Source organism: Myodes glareolus, chromosome 8, assembly GCF_982192425.1.
Source record: "Myodes glareolus chromosome 8, mMyoGla1.1, whole genome shotgun sequence".
Classification (NCBI taxonomy): domain Eukaryota; kingdom Metazoa; phylum Chordata; class Mammalia; order Rodentia; family Cricetidae; genus Myodes; species Myodes glareolus.
The window spans coordinates 9,788,636-9,806,064 of NC_142033.1; the positions used below are offsets into that span (position 1 = coordinate 9,788,636).

Consider the following 17,429-nt stretch of genomic DNA (forward strand, 5'->3'; position numbering starts at 1 on the left):
GTGAGGTGAGCGAGGCAGAACCCAAACAATGGGTGTCCCTTTTGAAAACTGGTATCTGCACTCCACTTAAAAGTGCCCAACTCATAAATTCTGTTCCGGAGGTTAACTGTAACTAAAGAAAAGATAAACCCTAGTTTATGAGTTTATGAGTCACCACAAATAAGGGGAGGTTATTATTACAACCAGCTAGGAACTGGGATCACTGCAGCCGGCTAGGAAATGGAGTAAGGTTTTTAAAAGTAACTCAGAAGACAGAATGTCAGATCCTCAGTGAGTTCCTAAGTGCCTTCTTCTCAGACGAAGAAGCTGAGGTTCCAAGAGGGTTTACTGTTGGCCCAAAGTATATCCAGAACTCAATTACAAGTTTCTCAAATCCAATACCAAGGTAAGGTCATCCAGGTCTCAGGGGTAGCTGTTAAGGGGCAGTGCTCACTAGCACCAACTCCCTGGATTCCAATTGAAAATTAATAGCAAGGGGCTTGGGAGAGGGGGTGGATGTACCTCTGGAGACAAGAAAGCAAAGCCAAGCACGTGTTCACCTTCGAGACAGCAACTCTGCCTACATCTGGAGCTTGCTGTGTTGATGAGACCGGCGGGCCAGCAAAGCCCTGGGGTCCACTGGTCTTTGGACCCCCGTGCTGGGATTACAGGAATGCTCCAGATTTGGTGGGCTTTTGTTTGCTTGCTTGTTTGGTCGGTGTTGTTTTATTTTTTACTTTTTACAAGTGTTCTGGGTCAGAACTCAAGTCCTCAGGTTCATGTGACCAATACTTTGCTAACTACGCCATCTCCCCAGCTCTAAGAGATTTTGAACTGGAAACTGAGAGATTTTTGGTTAACCATAACCTCTTTTGTTCATAACCAACAAGTATCTAATTCTCAAAGTTTAAATTGCAGCCCTGAGCACTGCTTTAATAACCTCGCCATCACAATCTTTTCTAAAGCAAAGCCTGGGCCAGCAGGATGGCTCAGCAGGTAAAGGTGTCTGCCCCCAAGCCTGACAACCACACGGTGGAAAGAGATAACATACTCCCACAGGCTGTCCTCCGACCTTCAGACATACACCGTGGCATGTGTACACCACATACACAAAACAAATAAATGTAAAAAATTCAAGTGTCAAATCTTTTTAAAAGATTATAGATCATATTCTATATCATAAAAGATAATATTCTAAAAAAAAAAACCACTGTAAGTCTAACTGTGGTACAGCCCAGCACTAAACTATAATCATGAAGCACAAGGTCTACACGAGCCCTTTCCTGGAATTATACATTAGACGGAATACTTAATTTTTGTCTTTGGAGATAAAGTCTCACTATGCACCCCAGCTGCCCTAAAACTCACAATCCTCCTGCCTCCACATGCTTGTTATCATATCAAAAAAAAAAAAAAGGCAAACGAAGACCAGTAACATTTCCCAAGGATGAGATGCCCGCAGCCCAGCTGACAGCAGAGGATAAACAAAGGATGCCCACTTAGCCTACTTAAGCTCCCACACAATTAGCCACTCATCATGTTGGTGGTGGCTGTGCTTTAAAAATGGCAGCGAGTGCCCCCGTGCTGCTTAGTGCTCCCCCAGCTCAAGACAGCCATGAAGTAAAGTGTGGAGAAAACACACTTGGCTGTACTGCAGTACTAGTGAGTCTACACACACACACACACACACACACACACACACACACTAGCCACGGCAAACGGAAACACATAAAACAAGGCTGTGTACTGATCGGCTGAAAACAGGACCATCATTTTCAGGGCTGATCCTTGTGGGAGATCCCTCTGAGGCAATGATTTAGTACTGATTAATACTATCACAACTGTTTTTACATGCAACGAGAGAAAAAGCATGAAATAGCAAGCATTTTTATCAAATGAGAGCATTTTCCCCAAGCTCAGCAGTGATAGCTGGTTTCCCAAGTAAGATAACACAAAAACTGCTGACTGGTGCCAGTTTGTCTTCACAGGCTAAAAGAAGGCTCAAGGAAATGCTCATTACTTCACCACAGACCAAAAAAAAAAAGACAAAGTGGTCTTTGCACATGAAATAAAAATAACTATTTAAAAATGTTAGGTGCAATAACAGAAATATTAAGTGGCTTTTTATTTTAAAAGAGAGGATCTTATGTAGCCCAGACTGGCCTCAAATTTGCTCTGTAGCTAAGGATGACCTTGAAATTCTCTGGTGCCTACCTCCTTAGTAATGGGATCACAGACCTTCAACACCAAACTTAGTGTGCTGGTTTGAAAGAAAATGGCCCCGAATGGGAGTAGCGCTATTAGGAGGTGTGGCCTTGTTGTAGGTGTGTATGGTCTTGTTGGAGGAAGTCCATCACTGTGGGGGCGGGCTTTGAGGCCTCTTCTCAAGCTTCATTCAGTGTGAGTCAGCCCACTTCCTGTTGTCTGCAAGATGTCCGACTCTCAAGCTATTCCTCCAGCATCACATGGGCCTGCATGCTGTCATGCTCCAAGCTCTGATGATAATGAACCGAACCTCTGAAACTGCTTGCTCACATGGTCTCTCTAAGTAGCCACAGCTGTCCTGGAACTCACTATGTAGAACATGTGGCCTCAAACCTACAGAGATCTATTTGCTTCTGCCTTAGCCTAGAGCTGGGGTTAAAGGTGTGTGTCACCATGCCTGCCCCTGAACTTAAAAAAAAAAAACAAAAAACTTATTTTATGTGCAGTGTTTTGCCTGCATGTATGTTTATGAGCCACTTGTGTGCCTGATGGCTGCCAAAACCAAAACAGGGAATCTGAACCCGTGGAACTTGAGCTACAAACAGCTGTGATCCACCCTATGGGTGCTAGGAATCGAGTCTGGTCCTCTGGAAAAGCAGTCAGTGCTCTTAACTGCTGAGCCATCTCTCCAGGCCCTATATTTAGTCATTTTTGAGATGGTGTCACACTGTGCTGCCCTGGCTGACTTCAAACCAACAATCCTCCTGCCCCAGCCTCCCAAGCATCACCACACTCAACTGCTAAATGCCACCCTTTAATTCAGAGTCCCAAACCATGACTTTGTAGCCACCCTTGAATTGTGCATATATTCTCATAACAAACTACATTTAGTTCCCTGGAACATTTTTATTAAAGATTTCAGAATAAGATTGCCCAAGGATTAAGAAATAGCTTCTAGTCACCTAATGGAAGGCAGAGAGGAAAAGGTGGGGAGTATTACTCTTGGCTTCTAAGCTGACTTGTGTGACCTATCTTATCCAACATATCAACTTGCCGAAAATGGAACAAATCTATTGCCACATCATGACCATTACTCCCGGTACCCTAGTGGACAACAGACAGAAAGAGAATTAAGCTACTTAACTATAACCCCTGTACCTGCCTGCCTGCCTCCCTCTCTCTCACACACACACAGACAGACTCACACACACACACACACACACACACACAAAGCAGCTAGTTATATAACAAGAAAATGGATGCAATTATCAGAATTTAAGCAGTCTTGAAATTTTCCACTGCTCTCTACTGTAATTAAAATCTTGGGGAATGGCCAGGTGGACGCTTTCTGGACCTCTGTTATGTGTTCAAAGCACCATAACTCTTCTGGGGGGTGGGGGGAGTAGACAGCTGCCAGGCTTGGTGACACTTGTCTATAATCTTAGCCCTGGAGGTTGAGGCAGGATTGCCGGGAGTCTGAGGCCAACCTGGGTTATAAATTGAGGGAGTGACTCTTCTTACAAAAATAAATAAAAACAAAAACAAAGTAGCTGTTACATTTGGGAATCTAAAAACTGTGTACAAATATTATGATCTACACTCAGAAAATCGGGTAATTGTAAAACGTAACCCAAAAGAGAACCTAAAACAGGCTGCACAATTTACTAGACGACAGAAATTTTCCCTATCCTATCTCAGCTATTCTACATAAACATCTGCAGTTAATACGGGTGATTAAATTGAGTACATGGAAGAAAGCAAAGCGTGGTTTTCTAGGGACAATGAATGAAATTTAGGTCTAGTGTTCTGGAAGTCAAGCGAAGTACGTACGCAAGTACACAGCTCAGCCACATACCCGCACAGGAGAGATGGTGCGGAAACCAATCTTTCCAAGGTTCCAGAGCCACTGGAAAACTTTCCCTTCTGTCCTTTGCATTGGGAAGACCTAAACCTCAAGGACTACTAATCAAGGCCGCAACCCAGCACGTGGCAGACGCTCAGGCACCGGGCGACAGGGTACACACCTACCTGCCAGGCCACCAGGCCACGGGCGCTGCTGTCATCCCAACTCCTCCCAGCCTTCCCCCAAGTCTTTGCTGAGACCACCTCCACTTCTTCCTATTCTTCTCTATCTAACCAAAAGCAAGGACAGGGAAGGCAGAAGATGGTGGCGCGAGGAAAAGCACCCCCACAGCCTCGCTCTTCCCCATTCCAGAGACGCAAAGCCACACCACGTCTCCTCGAGCCCGCAGGCAAAATCCGCAACATTTAAATTTCTTTTTCAGACGCTTTTAGGCACAAATAACTCCGCCGCTCCCTTCCGCCCCTCACCTTCACGAAAGCAATCGGGGTTGTGGTACCTTCGATATCTAACAGGATAACTGTAACTTCGGCGGGCACCGAAACCACGACCATTTCCCTGCCGGATGCTACCACGGGCTCGGCCTCGCTGGTAAACGGGAGAGCGCCGCCTGCGCCCTGGGACGCCCAGCAACGGTCGGAGCGCTGGCAGCGACGAGCGACTAGAGGCGAGAACGCACACAGGCCGGCTCCGGGGAACCGCGATGGCAGAGCAAGCCGCCCAAGGTGCTGCACCCCAAAGAGCAGATCAGAAGCGCAGGCCCGGACCACGTGAGCAGACAGAGGGGCGGTGCTCCGGGGTCCCCAGGGGGCGTGGAAAGCAGGGCGCGCGCACCGATTGGCCACCGGCGAGCCGAGAATGCGATCCGTCAAAATGGGCCTCGCGTGGGCGGGAACAAAGAAGCGAACCCCCGAGCCCGGAGCCCGGACGCGAGCCCTCCGCAGCCTGGTGGAGCCGGAGCAAGTGGCACGGCCGGGGCACGTGCAGACGGAAGCCCCTGGAGTGGCGCGCCGGGGACGTGAGTGTCCCCTTGCCTTTGCCCGCATCCGACCCCTTCCCCGCCCACCCCGTGCGCTCGGGCACCGCTTCAGTCATCCGAGCAGGCCCCGCCCTCCGCCGCGGCCACAGCCAGCCTGGGAGGCCGCTCGGACCCGGGCTGCGGCGACCCTGCAGCCGAGACCCCCGGAGGCGACACCGCCCCGCGGCGACGGCGGAACAGCCGCCACCACCCAGGGGGTTCATCGAGGGTCCGGCGCGAGGACAGAACACGCGTGCGCCGGGCGGGAGGGCGGGCGAGCGCGCTGCAGCTTCGGGTGCACGCCGCCTTTTTCCTGGAGCAGCCGGGCGGTCGCAGCCGCCGCCGTCGCCGCGGCTCCACACTGGGGGACTGAGGGCGCAGGACGGGAGTGGGCCGAACCAGACGCAAGACACAAAAGGCTCTCCAGGCAAGAGGGACTGTGGCCCTGCGACGGCGCGGCCCGGGATTTGCGGCGCCTCGGGCTCGCTCGTCTGATCGCTCCTGGCCGCTCAGCCTGACCCCCAGCGCCACCTCGCTCCTCACCCGGAGCCCCGCGATGGAGGTCCCGCCCCGGCTCTCCCATGTGCCGCCGCCATTGTTCCCCTCCGCTCCCGCTACTCTCGCCTCCCGCAGCCTCTCCCATTGGCGGCCGCGGGCGCCCCGGCAGCTCGCCCCGCTCCTCCCTTCGCTTGCTTCCAGCGCCTCCCGACAGGGGGCGCGCCGGAGCCCGCGCCACGTCACCGTCCAGCAGCCCTCCCGATTGGCGGGCGGGGCGGCTATAAAGGGAGGGCGCAGGCGGCGGCCGGATCTCTTCCGCCGCCATTTTAAACCCGGCTCCATACAACGCTCCGCCGCAGCTGCCGCCGGGACCCGCACTGCGCGCCACCAACCCCTCGCCGACGGCTCCGCCACCATGGAGGACATGAACGAGTACAGCAACATAGAGGAGTTCGCAGAGGGATCCAAGATCAACGCGAGCAAGAATCAGCAGGATGACGGGTACCGCACGCTCCGCTCTTCCCCTCCCCCAGGGCCCCGCGCGCGCCTTTCGTCCCTCTGGAGCTGCGCGCGCTGCCCCCACTATTTCCCCGAGTCGATTCTCCGCGTGCCCGCTGGACCCCAGTAGCTTCCCCACTAGTGGAAAGTAAGACGGGGTGACTCGAGAGGCCCGCCGCGGGTGGGGGAAGGGAGGAGGGGTTGGGGGGGGGGGAGGGCGGCGCCGCCGGTGGCCCGAGTGCGCAGGCGCCGCGTGGGGCCGCGGGGGAGGGGCCGGGCTCGGTGCGCCGCACGCTGCAGCTGCCACCGCCTCTTCATTGTGTGTGTTGCTGCCGGGGCGGCTTTTCCTGGGGAGGTTTGGGCAACTTGGTCTGGGCGCCAGTAGCTGACTGATGCGTGGAGTTCTTTAGGTAGCAAGTTGAGTCTAGAGCTGTGTTGTGGGTGAAAGTTCACTTTAAGTTGTGGGGGATTCGGTTGTAGAAGTTGTACTTTGCAACCCAAAGTCATCGGAACAGAACCCCTACGGAATTTCGTTGGCATTTTGTGTTTGCACGGTAGAAAGCAACCTGTCTGCTGGTCCAAGCAAGTGACCTTAAGGTTTATGTGGCCTATTGGCGTTTGTAATCAAAACAGATTGCTTGCACTTAGTGAATAAATTGCCCTGTACTTTTTTTTTTTTACTGTTTAATTACAGGGTTGAAGTAATCGCGAAGTTACTATTAAGCCTGTTTTTTTTTTAAATAACTTTATTTCTAGTAAAATGTTTATTGGAGGCTTGAGCTGGGACACAAGCAAGAAAGATCTGACTGAGTATTTGTCTCGATTTGGGGAAGTTGTAGACTGCACAATTAAAACAGATCCAGTCACTGGAAGATCGAGAGGATTTGGATTTGTGCTTTTCAAAGATGCTGCTAGTGTGGATAAGGTAGGGATGTGGTCTGCACTGTGCCTTTAGTGTCGCCTTTAAATTGCTCCGGGCTTCTAAGCTCCTATCAAACTAACTTGTCTTCCAGGTTTTGGAACTGAAAGAACACAAACTGGATGGCAAATTGATAGACCCCAAAAGGGCCAAAGCTTTAAAGGGAAAGGAACCCCCCAAAAAGGTTTTTGTGGGTGGATTGAGTCCAGATACTTCAGAAGAACAAATCAAAGAATATTTTGGAGCCTTTGGAGAGGTGGGCTGTGTTCGCTTGCATGCATCTGGTGTGTTTGTGAAATACTCGTGGGTGGTCAAGTTTGTGTAGTGGTCATTAATATGCACAGGGTTGGACTCAATACTCGGGCTGCCCTCTAGTTAGTGCATCTTGATGGCTGCTTTCTGCGCTACAGTAGAAGCCTCGTTTAGCAAGAGCTTAAAGTGATGGGTGGCCAACCGGTGGCCGCTCTGGGGTAGAAGATGCTTTAAAAGGATATGGCGACTTATTAGAAAGTGGTGCTCAGTAGGGTGTGCTTGTGACGTTGCTGAGAAGCCTGTGGCGCCTGTTCGCTTCCATTAACTGCTGGTTTTGTTTTGAATGTGCACCTGATTTCAGATAGAAAATATTGAGCTTCCCATGGATACAAAAACAAACGAAAGAAGAGGATTCTGTTTTATCACATACACAGATGAAGAGCCAGTAAAGAAATTGTTAGAAAGCAGATACCATCAAATAGGTTCTGGGAAGGTAAATGAATTGAATTACATTAAGAGAAGTGTGGGTGTGAAAAGCCTGTTTGAAAAGAAAAGTGGTTTTGTGTTCAGAGCTTAGAACATAAGCAAAAATTCTGTTTGTTTTTAGTGCGAAATCAAAGTTGCACAACCCAAAGAGGTATACAGGCAGCAACAGCAGCAACAAAAAGGTGGAAGAGGTGGGACGGCCGGTGGAAGAGGTGGTGCCAGGGGCCGTGGAAGAGGTGAGACTTAATTTGGGGGATACTGATTTTTAAACTGAAGCAGTTAACTGCTAGGTACAGTGGCCCCTAAGAAAACGCAACTAGATTGAATCTTAAGATGATCGATCCCACATGTTAAAGGCTGGTTTGTGGGGAGGTGTTCTGTTGTAAAGTACAGTGTAGAGGACAGAATGTTGTGTTAGCATTGGGAGGGTACAAAGTGGTTTCCTAACCATCATTGTGCATTGTTTCAGGTCAGGGCCAAAACTGGAACCAAGGATTTAATAACTATTATGATCAAGGATATGGAAATTATAATAGTGCCTATGGTGGTGATCAAAACTATAGTGGCTATGGCGGATATGATTATACTGGGTATAACTATGGGAACTATGGATATGGACAGGGATATGCAGACTACAGCGGTAAGAATACTTAACTTAATTTTATAAACCAGTGGCATTAAATTCAGTTTTGAAGTACTTTCCCATTCTGAAGTTGTTTGTGTGTATGAGTTTCCTATTGATGATTGGAGTGAAGTTATGTTGTGTAGTCATAGGAAAGTGACAGTGATGGCTATTTAAAGTTAATTTTAACTATTGGCTATTAAGATGGCTTGATATTTTTAATGTTCAGCATGCATAGTTTTACACAAGGGTAGAATTATATTTTTTATGTTTAAAGGGGCGGTTTTATGGGAAACTTTCTTAGTAAAACATGTATCCTTTCAAACTAGGTCAACAGAGCACTTACGGCAAGGCATCCCGAGGGGGTGGCAATCACCAGAACAATTACCAGCCCTACTGAGGAGGACCTGGGAGAAAGCAGGTGTGTGAGCTTACGAGGAAACATTGGCAGTGTCTAATTTCATTTAAAGATCAATAGACAAATGGAAAAGAGTAAACAAAATATGTGTAGTCTTTACTAAATTGTAAATTTGTAATTGCTTTATGAGCCTGTTTTGCCTAAAGTGTCTATAGATCTTTAACTTTAAAGTCTTACCTCACCTTTTTTAGAATTACAGAAAAACTTAAGAGTTTTTCTGTTTGCTTTGTGTACCAGGAGGTTTAAACTTTTTTAGAACTATTAACAGGTAAAGTACTGAAATGGGTACAACTTAAGGAAAACAAGAATGTTGTCTTCTAACTCTGACATTATACCTTGTTTGTACCCGCCAGCGGGAACTTCATTGCAGGCCGTGTGTCACCCTGACCACGTCTATCTCTGGGGGTCGCACGTTGCGGGCAGAGCGCAAGGCATACACCAGAAAAGGCTGTCCTGTGGTATGGTCTCTTCCAACTTCATGTACCAGCGTAAAGATTAAAGTGGAAACTTCAGACTTTGCTTCTTTTTAATCTTTTTGGAGATTAAGTGTCTAAACTTTAACTTAAATGGTTTTTTGCAGGAGTTAAAGTACATAAATGCCTTTTTACAGCTTAATCATTTTGGTCTTCTGTTTAGTGTTGTATTTCAATTGTGGAGCCTCATTTTAAGTGTCCATTCTTTAAGATTTAATGCTTGCTTTTTCTTTTTATAGCTAATAGTGAAATCTACAAACCAAAACAACTTTTAAATCTGGGATATAAGTTAAAGATCATATGCACAAAGCAATTCGTTGTCGTGTTAATATTCTAAACCTGCCTGACATTTATATTGGTTGATAGCATTCTTCTTGGCTAGCTAGAGCTACGCCTCTAGTTGGCCTTCATCTGCTAGTCTTATAACTGGGAAGATTACATTCCTGTGTTCTAAAGTGAATCCACCTAATATCACTTGGGAACTCCACAGTGAGCTTTTCAAACACCCAAACTACGCTTTGTCGATAAACATGCATGTGATCTTTAATTGTTGAAGAAAAGAATAAAGTGAGGACTTAATTCATGAAAGTGGACCTTTGCAAGCTTGTGAGGGTTGCACACAGCTAATGGTTGTTTTGTTTTTGTTTTAGGAGGTGGAAAGAAACCATCTTACAGGACGACATTGAAGATTGCTTGATCTTGTGTTGACCTAAGATGATTATTTTGTAAAAGACTTTCTAGTGTACATGACACAGTCGTGTCCAACTGTATATAGCTGCCAATTAGTTTCTTGTTTTTACTTTGTCCTTTGCTGTCTGTGTTGACTCAATGTGGATTTGTGTTTACACAAATTTTTGTTTGTATTATTCATGTTAAACCTCAAATAAATGCTTCCTTATGTGATTGTTTTTCTGCGTCAGGTACTACATAGTTCTGTGGAAATGTAATTTTATAAAGAAGCAATAATTAAGGCGCAGCTTGTTTTATAGGGGTATTGGTCCACAGTAAGAAACTGGTCCTAGTGTCCTCTTGTTCCTGGTTTCTGTAGAGGTGTTCTGTGATTACAGTCTAAGGCTTCATTTCTCTGTTAAGTGAAAGTGAGATTCATTCCATACCTTTGGATGTTTTTCCTGGGGTGTCTGGAGACTGGCACTACAGTCTATTGTGATTGGTGACTCTGTAGTGGGAGCTGTGCTTTCAGACTGTTTGTAAGGGAAGCACCTTGCTGGGCTAGGACTGCCTCGCAGGCACAATGCTGTTTGAGCTGAGCATCTATACAGCCCTGGTTTCTCTCACCATGAAAGATAGCAAAGCTTGTTAGATGGCTATCTGCTTGTTCCTATCTGACAAACCGTGTGTGATAATAGATGGCTCTCTGGCTTTAAGAGTTAATGGCTTGTCTGCTAGAAAAAGCTTTAGCTGATCACCATAGCTATTGAGGTTTTAGTACTATAGATAAATAAATGCAAGGGAAAGATGCTGTCACACTGGTAGTAGGGGCTTCGTCAGATATGGGATTGTCCTGAGGTTTGGATGCAGTGCAAAGCTGACACTGGTGCATCCATCCCACCATAGTGCATGAGCTAAGTAGATTTAAGCAATTCTGTGTTGAAGCAGAGGAAAGGGGCAGTGGAGAAAATGAGTCACATGATCTATATTGTGGGGCGTTAAAAACTTTCATTAAGATTTTAAGGTAACACAAGCTTTGAGTTTTCCATTGAATGCTTGGACTTAGAAAAGGGGTTTCCACGGTTCCACAGACATTTGTTCAAGTTTAGAGTACTTGGTCTTAGAAGACCAGTGTAAGCTTTTTATACTGATGACCTTTTTTAAAATGCCTACAACAACTTTGTTCTGATATTTGTACTTGCTAGGCTATCAAGTTAAAAATGCACTGGCCTCGTTTTATTATGGCCAAGTACCAGTGTTGGACTCTTAAAAGGAATTATCGCAACCAAGACAATAGGAGGGAGGCACATTATGTTAATAGGTACAGAACCAGAAGAAGCTCCTGTGAGTTCAAACTTACAATTAGGTGACAAGTTGACATTGAGATTGTCATTTTTTCCTGATCAAAATGAATAAAGTCTTTTTAAAATAAAATTTTAGTTAAGTCTTTATGTATGACTTTAAAAAAGCAAAGATGGTTGAGCTGGTTTATTAGGAATCTTAGAGTAAGAATGTACCTGGTCATTGACGTTTTCCTCCATACTAACCAAACTAAGCTCAGAAAGCAGGTGGTGTCTGCGGTTTTGGAGCCTGTCCTGAAACTTGCTCTGAAGACCAGGCTGGCTTATTCATATTTTTCTAGGAATATATTTTCAAACACTTGGAGAAAAGGCCACATAGAGATTACATTGTTGTAAAAGTTGAAACCAGTTCTGGAGAGATTTCTCAGTGGTTGGGAGCACTGAGTTCAAGTCCCAGCAAACGTAAGGCAGCTCAGTACCATCTGAATAAAGATCTGGTACCCTCTTCTGGCACACAGGCATACATGCCAATTGAGTGCTCACACATAAAAATATGTAAGAAAAATGCGTGCTTTTAATCCCGGCATGCTCAGAAGGCATAGGCAGGTGGATCTACAGAGGAAATTCTAGAACAATGTCCAAAGACTGCTACAGAGAAACCCTGCCTTGGGGGAACAAAGTATATATACAAGATTGTGGTTTCTCAAAGATGAAAGTCTTGAGTCATGGAAGCAGTGACTGGACGGTTAAGAACAAGTGCTGCTCTTGGAAAGGAGCTGAGTTCAGCTCTTGCCTGGAACTCCCGCCTCCAGGAGTTTCAGTGGCTCTAGCCTCCTTGGGTATAGGTATACATGTACATGTGCATGCGTACACACGTGTTAGTGTGGTTTAGTGAGAGGAAGGATAGCCCTACCAAAGGTCCTCACATTTTATTAACTCCATGGTTTTCAAGTCAGGGCAGTTAGCTGGTTTATAAACTAGCCCTGATGACGTTTTTGGAATCTCTATTATGTATACAACATCCTGCCTCCATGTATGCCCACACACCAGAAGCAGACACCAGATCTCATTACAGATGGTTGTAAGCCACCATGTGATTGCTGGGAATTGAACTCAGGACATCTGGAAGAGCAGCCAGTGCTTTTAAACACTGAACCATCTCTCCAGCCCCCGTTTTTGGTATCTTAAACATCAAACTCCTGTTTAACTATTAGACCTATCTTGGCCTGGGTTTCCAGATGAAGTATCTGAGAACTGCTTGGGCATTGGGACTGGTCAGTGTTCTTTAGTACCCTTGGCTATGAGTGCAAGGATCTCTTGTAGGGAAGTAAATTGGCTACAGTGGACCCACTTTTCTGATGGAAGCCCAGGATAGAAGCAGCTATTTGCTCCTATGAAAGATCTGCCCTTGGATAGTGACAGTGTTTCTGATTGACTTAAGTTGTCTGTGTGTGTTGTTGCCTCCAGCTTGCCTGCACTACGTATGTGTAGTGCCCATGGAGGCCAGAAGAGGGCATCTGATCCCCTAGAATGAAAATCACAAGCACTTGTAAACCACCTTTTGGGGCCAAGGAACCCAGGTTCTCCGCAGCACGTTTTTGTTGTTTTTGATCTTTGAGATGGTTTCTCTGTAGCTCTGGCAGTTGTGGGACTAGCCTTGTGGACCAGGCTGATCTTGAACTCAGAACTCCGCCTGCCTCTGCCTCGAGGTGGAGTACTGGGATTAAAGGCCTGTGCCACCACCATCATCACTGTTTCCTGGCTGTTGCAAGTACTCTTAACTGCTCAGCTATCTCTCCAACAACCCCAAATTTTTGAGACGGGTCTCATAGTGTAACCCAGACTGCCCTTGACTCTTGACTGCTTGGTTTCCAGGTGTGCACTATCACACCTATGTGTAGGGTTCTTGCTTGTTTATGTTGTGTGTTTTTTGTTTTGTTTTTTAATAAACTTAGTGAAAGAAGTTTGAGTGGTGTGATTTCCAAATTTTTCATCATCAGAACACTTGATTCTTCTTTTCCCATGCATTAGATTTTGTTTGAGCCCAATTTTCCCAGGTAGCTTATGATGGATTTGAGTTCCAAAGATAGGCAGCTTTCAGAACTTTGTGAGATGATAGGTATCATGCCAATTAAAATCAATGCTTTTGTCATGCTGGGGTTTTTTGTAGTTTTGTTTGGTTGATTGGTTTTTCAAGATGGTTTCTGTGTGATGTCCTAGAACTCCTTTTGTAGACCAGGCTGGCCTTGAACTCAGAAATCCACCTGCCTCCGCCTCCCAGTGCTGAGATTAAAGGTATATGCCAGGGTTGGAGAGATGGCTCAGAGGTTAAGAGTGTTGCCTGCTCTTCCAAAGGTCCTGAGTTCAATTCCCAGCAACTGGTATCTCACAACCATCTGTAATGGGGTCTGGTGCCCTCTTCTGGCCTGCAGGCATACACACAGAATATTGTCTGTGTATTATTATTTACATAATAAATATTTTTTTAAAAAATTAAAAAAAATAAAGGTGTGTTCCACCACACCCGACTTCCTGTAGAGATAGTTCTATTGATGATCATTTCTGCCATTATTACTAAAATACTGAAAATTAGCCCAAGAAATTTGATTCTTCCTAGGACTTTGGACACACTTAACACATCATCGTGGTAAGGACAAAGGCTTAGGAAAGTACCCCTGCTGTGACCTAGGAAGGAATAACAGCACTGGCGGATGGCGGGTGTCTGTGTTTATGAGCTTCTAAGTTAGCGTTTAAATGGCTTTGGAAATAAAGACACCCTCCTCCCCAATTTTGTCTAATACATGTTCCTTTTTTTCAATAGTTAATATATGTACACAAAAGTCTTAGAGTCTATCATAAGTAGTAACTCCACTGTGACCTAGTTATTCCCTTTTTAGTTAATTTTTAAAATTTTGTTAACTAAAATTATTTAATTGCTATTGACCTGTTGTTTGGGGGCACTGAGATACAGGGATTAATTAGCAAAAAGGATTTTTTTTTTATTTACCCTTTTATTCAGTACTGACAAATACTCTGGAGCTGGAGAGATGGCTTAGTGGTTAAGAGCACTGACTGACTACTCATCCAGAGGACCTGGGTTCGACTCCCAGTGCCCATGTGGTGACTCAGAACCACCTGTGCCTCTGTAGACACTGCGTGTGTGTGTTACATAAACATACATGCAAGCAAATCACCCATACACAAAGTGTAAATAAATCTCAAAAAACATTTTTGTAAAGAATATGTATTGTATTGTAGAAAACCCCAGTGTGATTCCCAGAACCCACAACAGGAGCTCACAACTGCCTGTACCTTCAGTTCCTGGGGACCAGATACCCTGATTTCCCAGACCCAGCAATTAGCCCAGCATGGTGGCACTCAGGAGGCAAAGGCAGGTGGATCTCTGAATGCAAGGCCAACCTGGTCTATATAGGGAGTTCAAGGCTAGGCAAAGCAACACCACCGGTGAGACCCTGTCTCAAAAAAAAAAGAAAATTCAAACAATTCATTCCACTTCCAATCCTCTGCTGGAGATGAGATTATTGTTTTAATGTGCTGGGTTCCCAGAAGGATTTCATGATAGATTTTCCAGTGATGTTGCTCCTCTTTTTTTTTGTTTTGTTTTCTTTTCTTTTCTTTTTGGTTAAGATCTTTCCAATGACACACACACAGCCAACATTCACGGCATTAGCAGGCTAGGATTTTTAAATTTTTTATAGGGGTGCTGTTTGACTCAGGGTTTCCTGGAACTCACTCTGTTGACCAGGCTGGCCTCAAACTCACAGATCCCCTTGCCTCTGTCTCCTGAGTGCTGGGATGAAAGGCGTGCTCCACCTTGTCTTGCTTGGTTTTGTTTTTGAGACTGTGTTATGTGAAAGGCAGAAGTTGCTACCCCAGCTTTTACATTGACACTGAAGGTACAAACTTGGGTCCTCATGTTTTGGGGCAAGCACTTGACTTACAGAGGCAGCTCTGCAGCCTCCAAGTTACTACTTTAAAATCACCTAAGTCTTTTTCTTGAGAATAAATATTCACCACTTGATAAAAGCATTCTCTGCCTTAAGGATATCAAAGAGGAAGCTTCTAGCTCTGCAGATAGAGACTCAGGCAGAAGATATAATTACTGATAATTGCGGGAAAGTATGCCAGCTGGTAGTATAACTTGATTAAGAACAATGGTCTGGGGGACTGGAGAGATGGCTCAGTGATTAAGAGCATTGCCTGCTCTTCCAAAGGTCCTGAGTTCAATTCCTGGCAACCATATGGTGGTTCACAACCATCTGTAATGAGGTCTGGTGCCCTCTTCTGGCCTGCAGACATACACACAGACACAATATTATATACATAATAAATAAATAAATATTAAAAAAAGAAGAAGAAGAACAATGGTCTGGGCTGGAGATGTAACCCAGTTGGTAGAGCGGTTCCTTAGCATCAATGAAACCCTGGGTTCAATTCCCAGCATCCCATAAATGGTGTGGTGGTTCATAGCTGTAATTCAGTACTTCCGGAAGTGAAGCAGGAGATCAGAAGTTCAAGGTCATCCTCAGACACATAATGAGTTTAAGATACATGAGACCCTATCTAAAATAATAATAATGATAATGTACAACTGTCACAGTTTAACTGTTTATTCTCAGAAGTTGGCTTTTTCTCAAAATGTCAGAGTTCCTCAGAATTAACCCAGATAAGAATTAGCCTAAGACAACATTTTTTTGGTTAAAACTACATATTCACATTCACATACATTATAATTGACCAATATATTCTTTTAAGAGTATGTATGTAGGTGTACACACATACAAATGTCTTCATATCATTATTTTTCAAGAGAATATACATGATTCTGCTTCTAACAGCTGTGGTCTAGGTAATTCCAACTCTCTGCCAACAGAATATTAAAATTGAAAAACAAAACAACAAAAAACTGTGAGAGCACTAAAGAATTCACCAGACACTGGGGCTCACCTGAGAGATCGGGGCAGGCATGGGGCACTCTGCTTATCCCAGCTATGCCGGAGGCTGACACATGTCTCAAGTTCAGGCCAACATGGGAAACTTAGGAAGACTGTCTCACAAGCAAACAGACTAGCGATGTCTTGACATTTCTGTGCTGCAGAAGTTAATTCGTTCCCTTTGAATCCAGCCTCAGTCAGACTTCAGAACATGCACGTTCTGGTCTCCCAAACTCCCAGCAGAATAACTCAGTAAGTTCTCTGCCATTCTAGAGCTTGCCTTGCCCAAAGTTCTAGATGCTTTGGCTGTCTTTCTATAGGCAGTTCCAAAGGCCCACAGCCCGCATGGTCAGGTTTGTCATGGGTCTAGTCCATTGTTGATTCCAGTTGTCTGTGTGTTCTCGGTTCTGCGCCCCAATACCTGGCAAAAGCAGCATCAAGAAGCAGTGGTCAGTAGTTAAGAGAACTTGCCGCTGTTACAGAGGACCTGAGTTTGGTTCCCAGCACCCACCCAGTGACTCACAACTAATTCCAATTGCAGGGGATCTGATGCCACCTTCTGGCCTCCATGAGTACTGCACACACATGTGAGACTCAGGCATACATTCAGGCAGACTGTCATACACACAAAAATACCTTTAAAAAATTTTTTTGAGGTAGGATCTCTCTGTGTTGCCCTAGCTATCCTGGAACTTGCTCTGTAGACCTCAGACTCACAGAGATCCATCTGCATCTGCTTTCTAAGTGCTGGGATTAAAGCTGTGTGGCACTAAAAATAATAATCATCATAATAAGATCTGCCTAGGAAGGGGAAAAGATGAGATCTCCTGAGCAAATTGGGAGCATGGGGGGCAAGGGAATGGAAGGGGAAAGGGGAGTGGGGAAAAACGTATAGTACTTTCCTATCCAAACAAAACGAGAGGGATTAAAAAAATTGAAAAGAAGAATATTTGGTTTGGCTTAGAGTTTGAAGGTACAGTGCGTCATGGCAGAGAAGTCACAGTACTGGGGAATAAAGCAGCTTGCCACCCTGCTGCCAGTGTGATGAACTCATCTGTAGAGATGAAAGCTTCCTTTCTCCTCTTTATTCAGCCCATGACTCAGGCCATGGTTGATGCCACCTATGTTCTTGGTGGGTATTCCCCCTTTACATCTTCCTAGAAGTGTGTTTCCGTGGTCATTTTAAACCAAGATCACACATCACATAAACATCTAGTCCATAAGTATGACTGAAGTTTGAATATGGCTTGAGTTCTCTGAAAGCATTCCTGTGTT

At 45.4% G+C, this 17,429-nt stretch overlaps 2 protein-coding genes across 6 annotated transcripts in view; one reads left to right on the top strand and one right to left on the bottom strand.

The window, feature by feature from the left end:
* Enoph1 (enolase-phosphatase 1) overlaps positions 1–4,649 on the bottom strand; it is a 29,338-nt gene extending 24,689 nt beyond the window's left edge. The window contains exon 1 of the mRNA XM_048426590.3: positions 4,516–4,649. Coding sequence (XP_048282547.1) covers positions 4,516–4,599 — 84 coding nt within the window. The 5' untranslated portion in view covers positions 4,600–4,649. The remainder of the gene's footprint in view (positions 1–4,515) is intronic.
* A 969-nt stretch (positions 4,650–5,618) lies between these two features.
* Hnrnpdl (heterogeneous nuclear ribonucleoprotein D like) lies at positions 5,619–10,137 on the top strand. 5 transcript variants are annotated; one of them, XR_015738528.1, is made up of 9 exons: positions 5,619–6,062; positions 6,816–6,984; positions 7,073–7,234; positions 7,592–7,723; positions 7,838–7,952; positions 8,186–8,356; positions 8,668–8,759; positions 9,110–9,214; positions 9,880–10,137. XR_015738528.1 is itself a non-coding variant. In XM_087908837.1 (8 exons), the coding sequence occupies exons 1-7, from the start codon at positions 5,620–5,622 to the stop codon at positions 8,736–8,738; spliced, it is 1,263 nt and encodes a 420-aa protein (XP_087764963.1). In that variant the 5' UTR covers position 5,619; the 3' UTR covers positions 8,739–8,759; positions 9,880–10,137. The 5 variants fall into 5 exon arrangements, 3 of the variants coding, with proteins under 3 accessions (XP_087764963.1, XP_087764964.1, XP_087764965.1); XR_015738529.1 differs by lacking the exon at positions 8,186–8,356; XM_087908837.1 differs by lacking the exon at positions 9,110–9,214.
* The last annotated feature ends 7,292 nt before the right edge of the window (positions 10,138–17,429 follow it).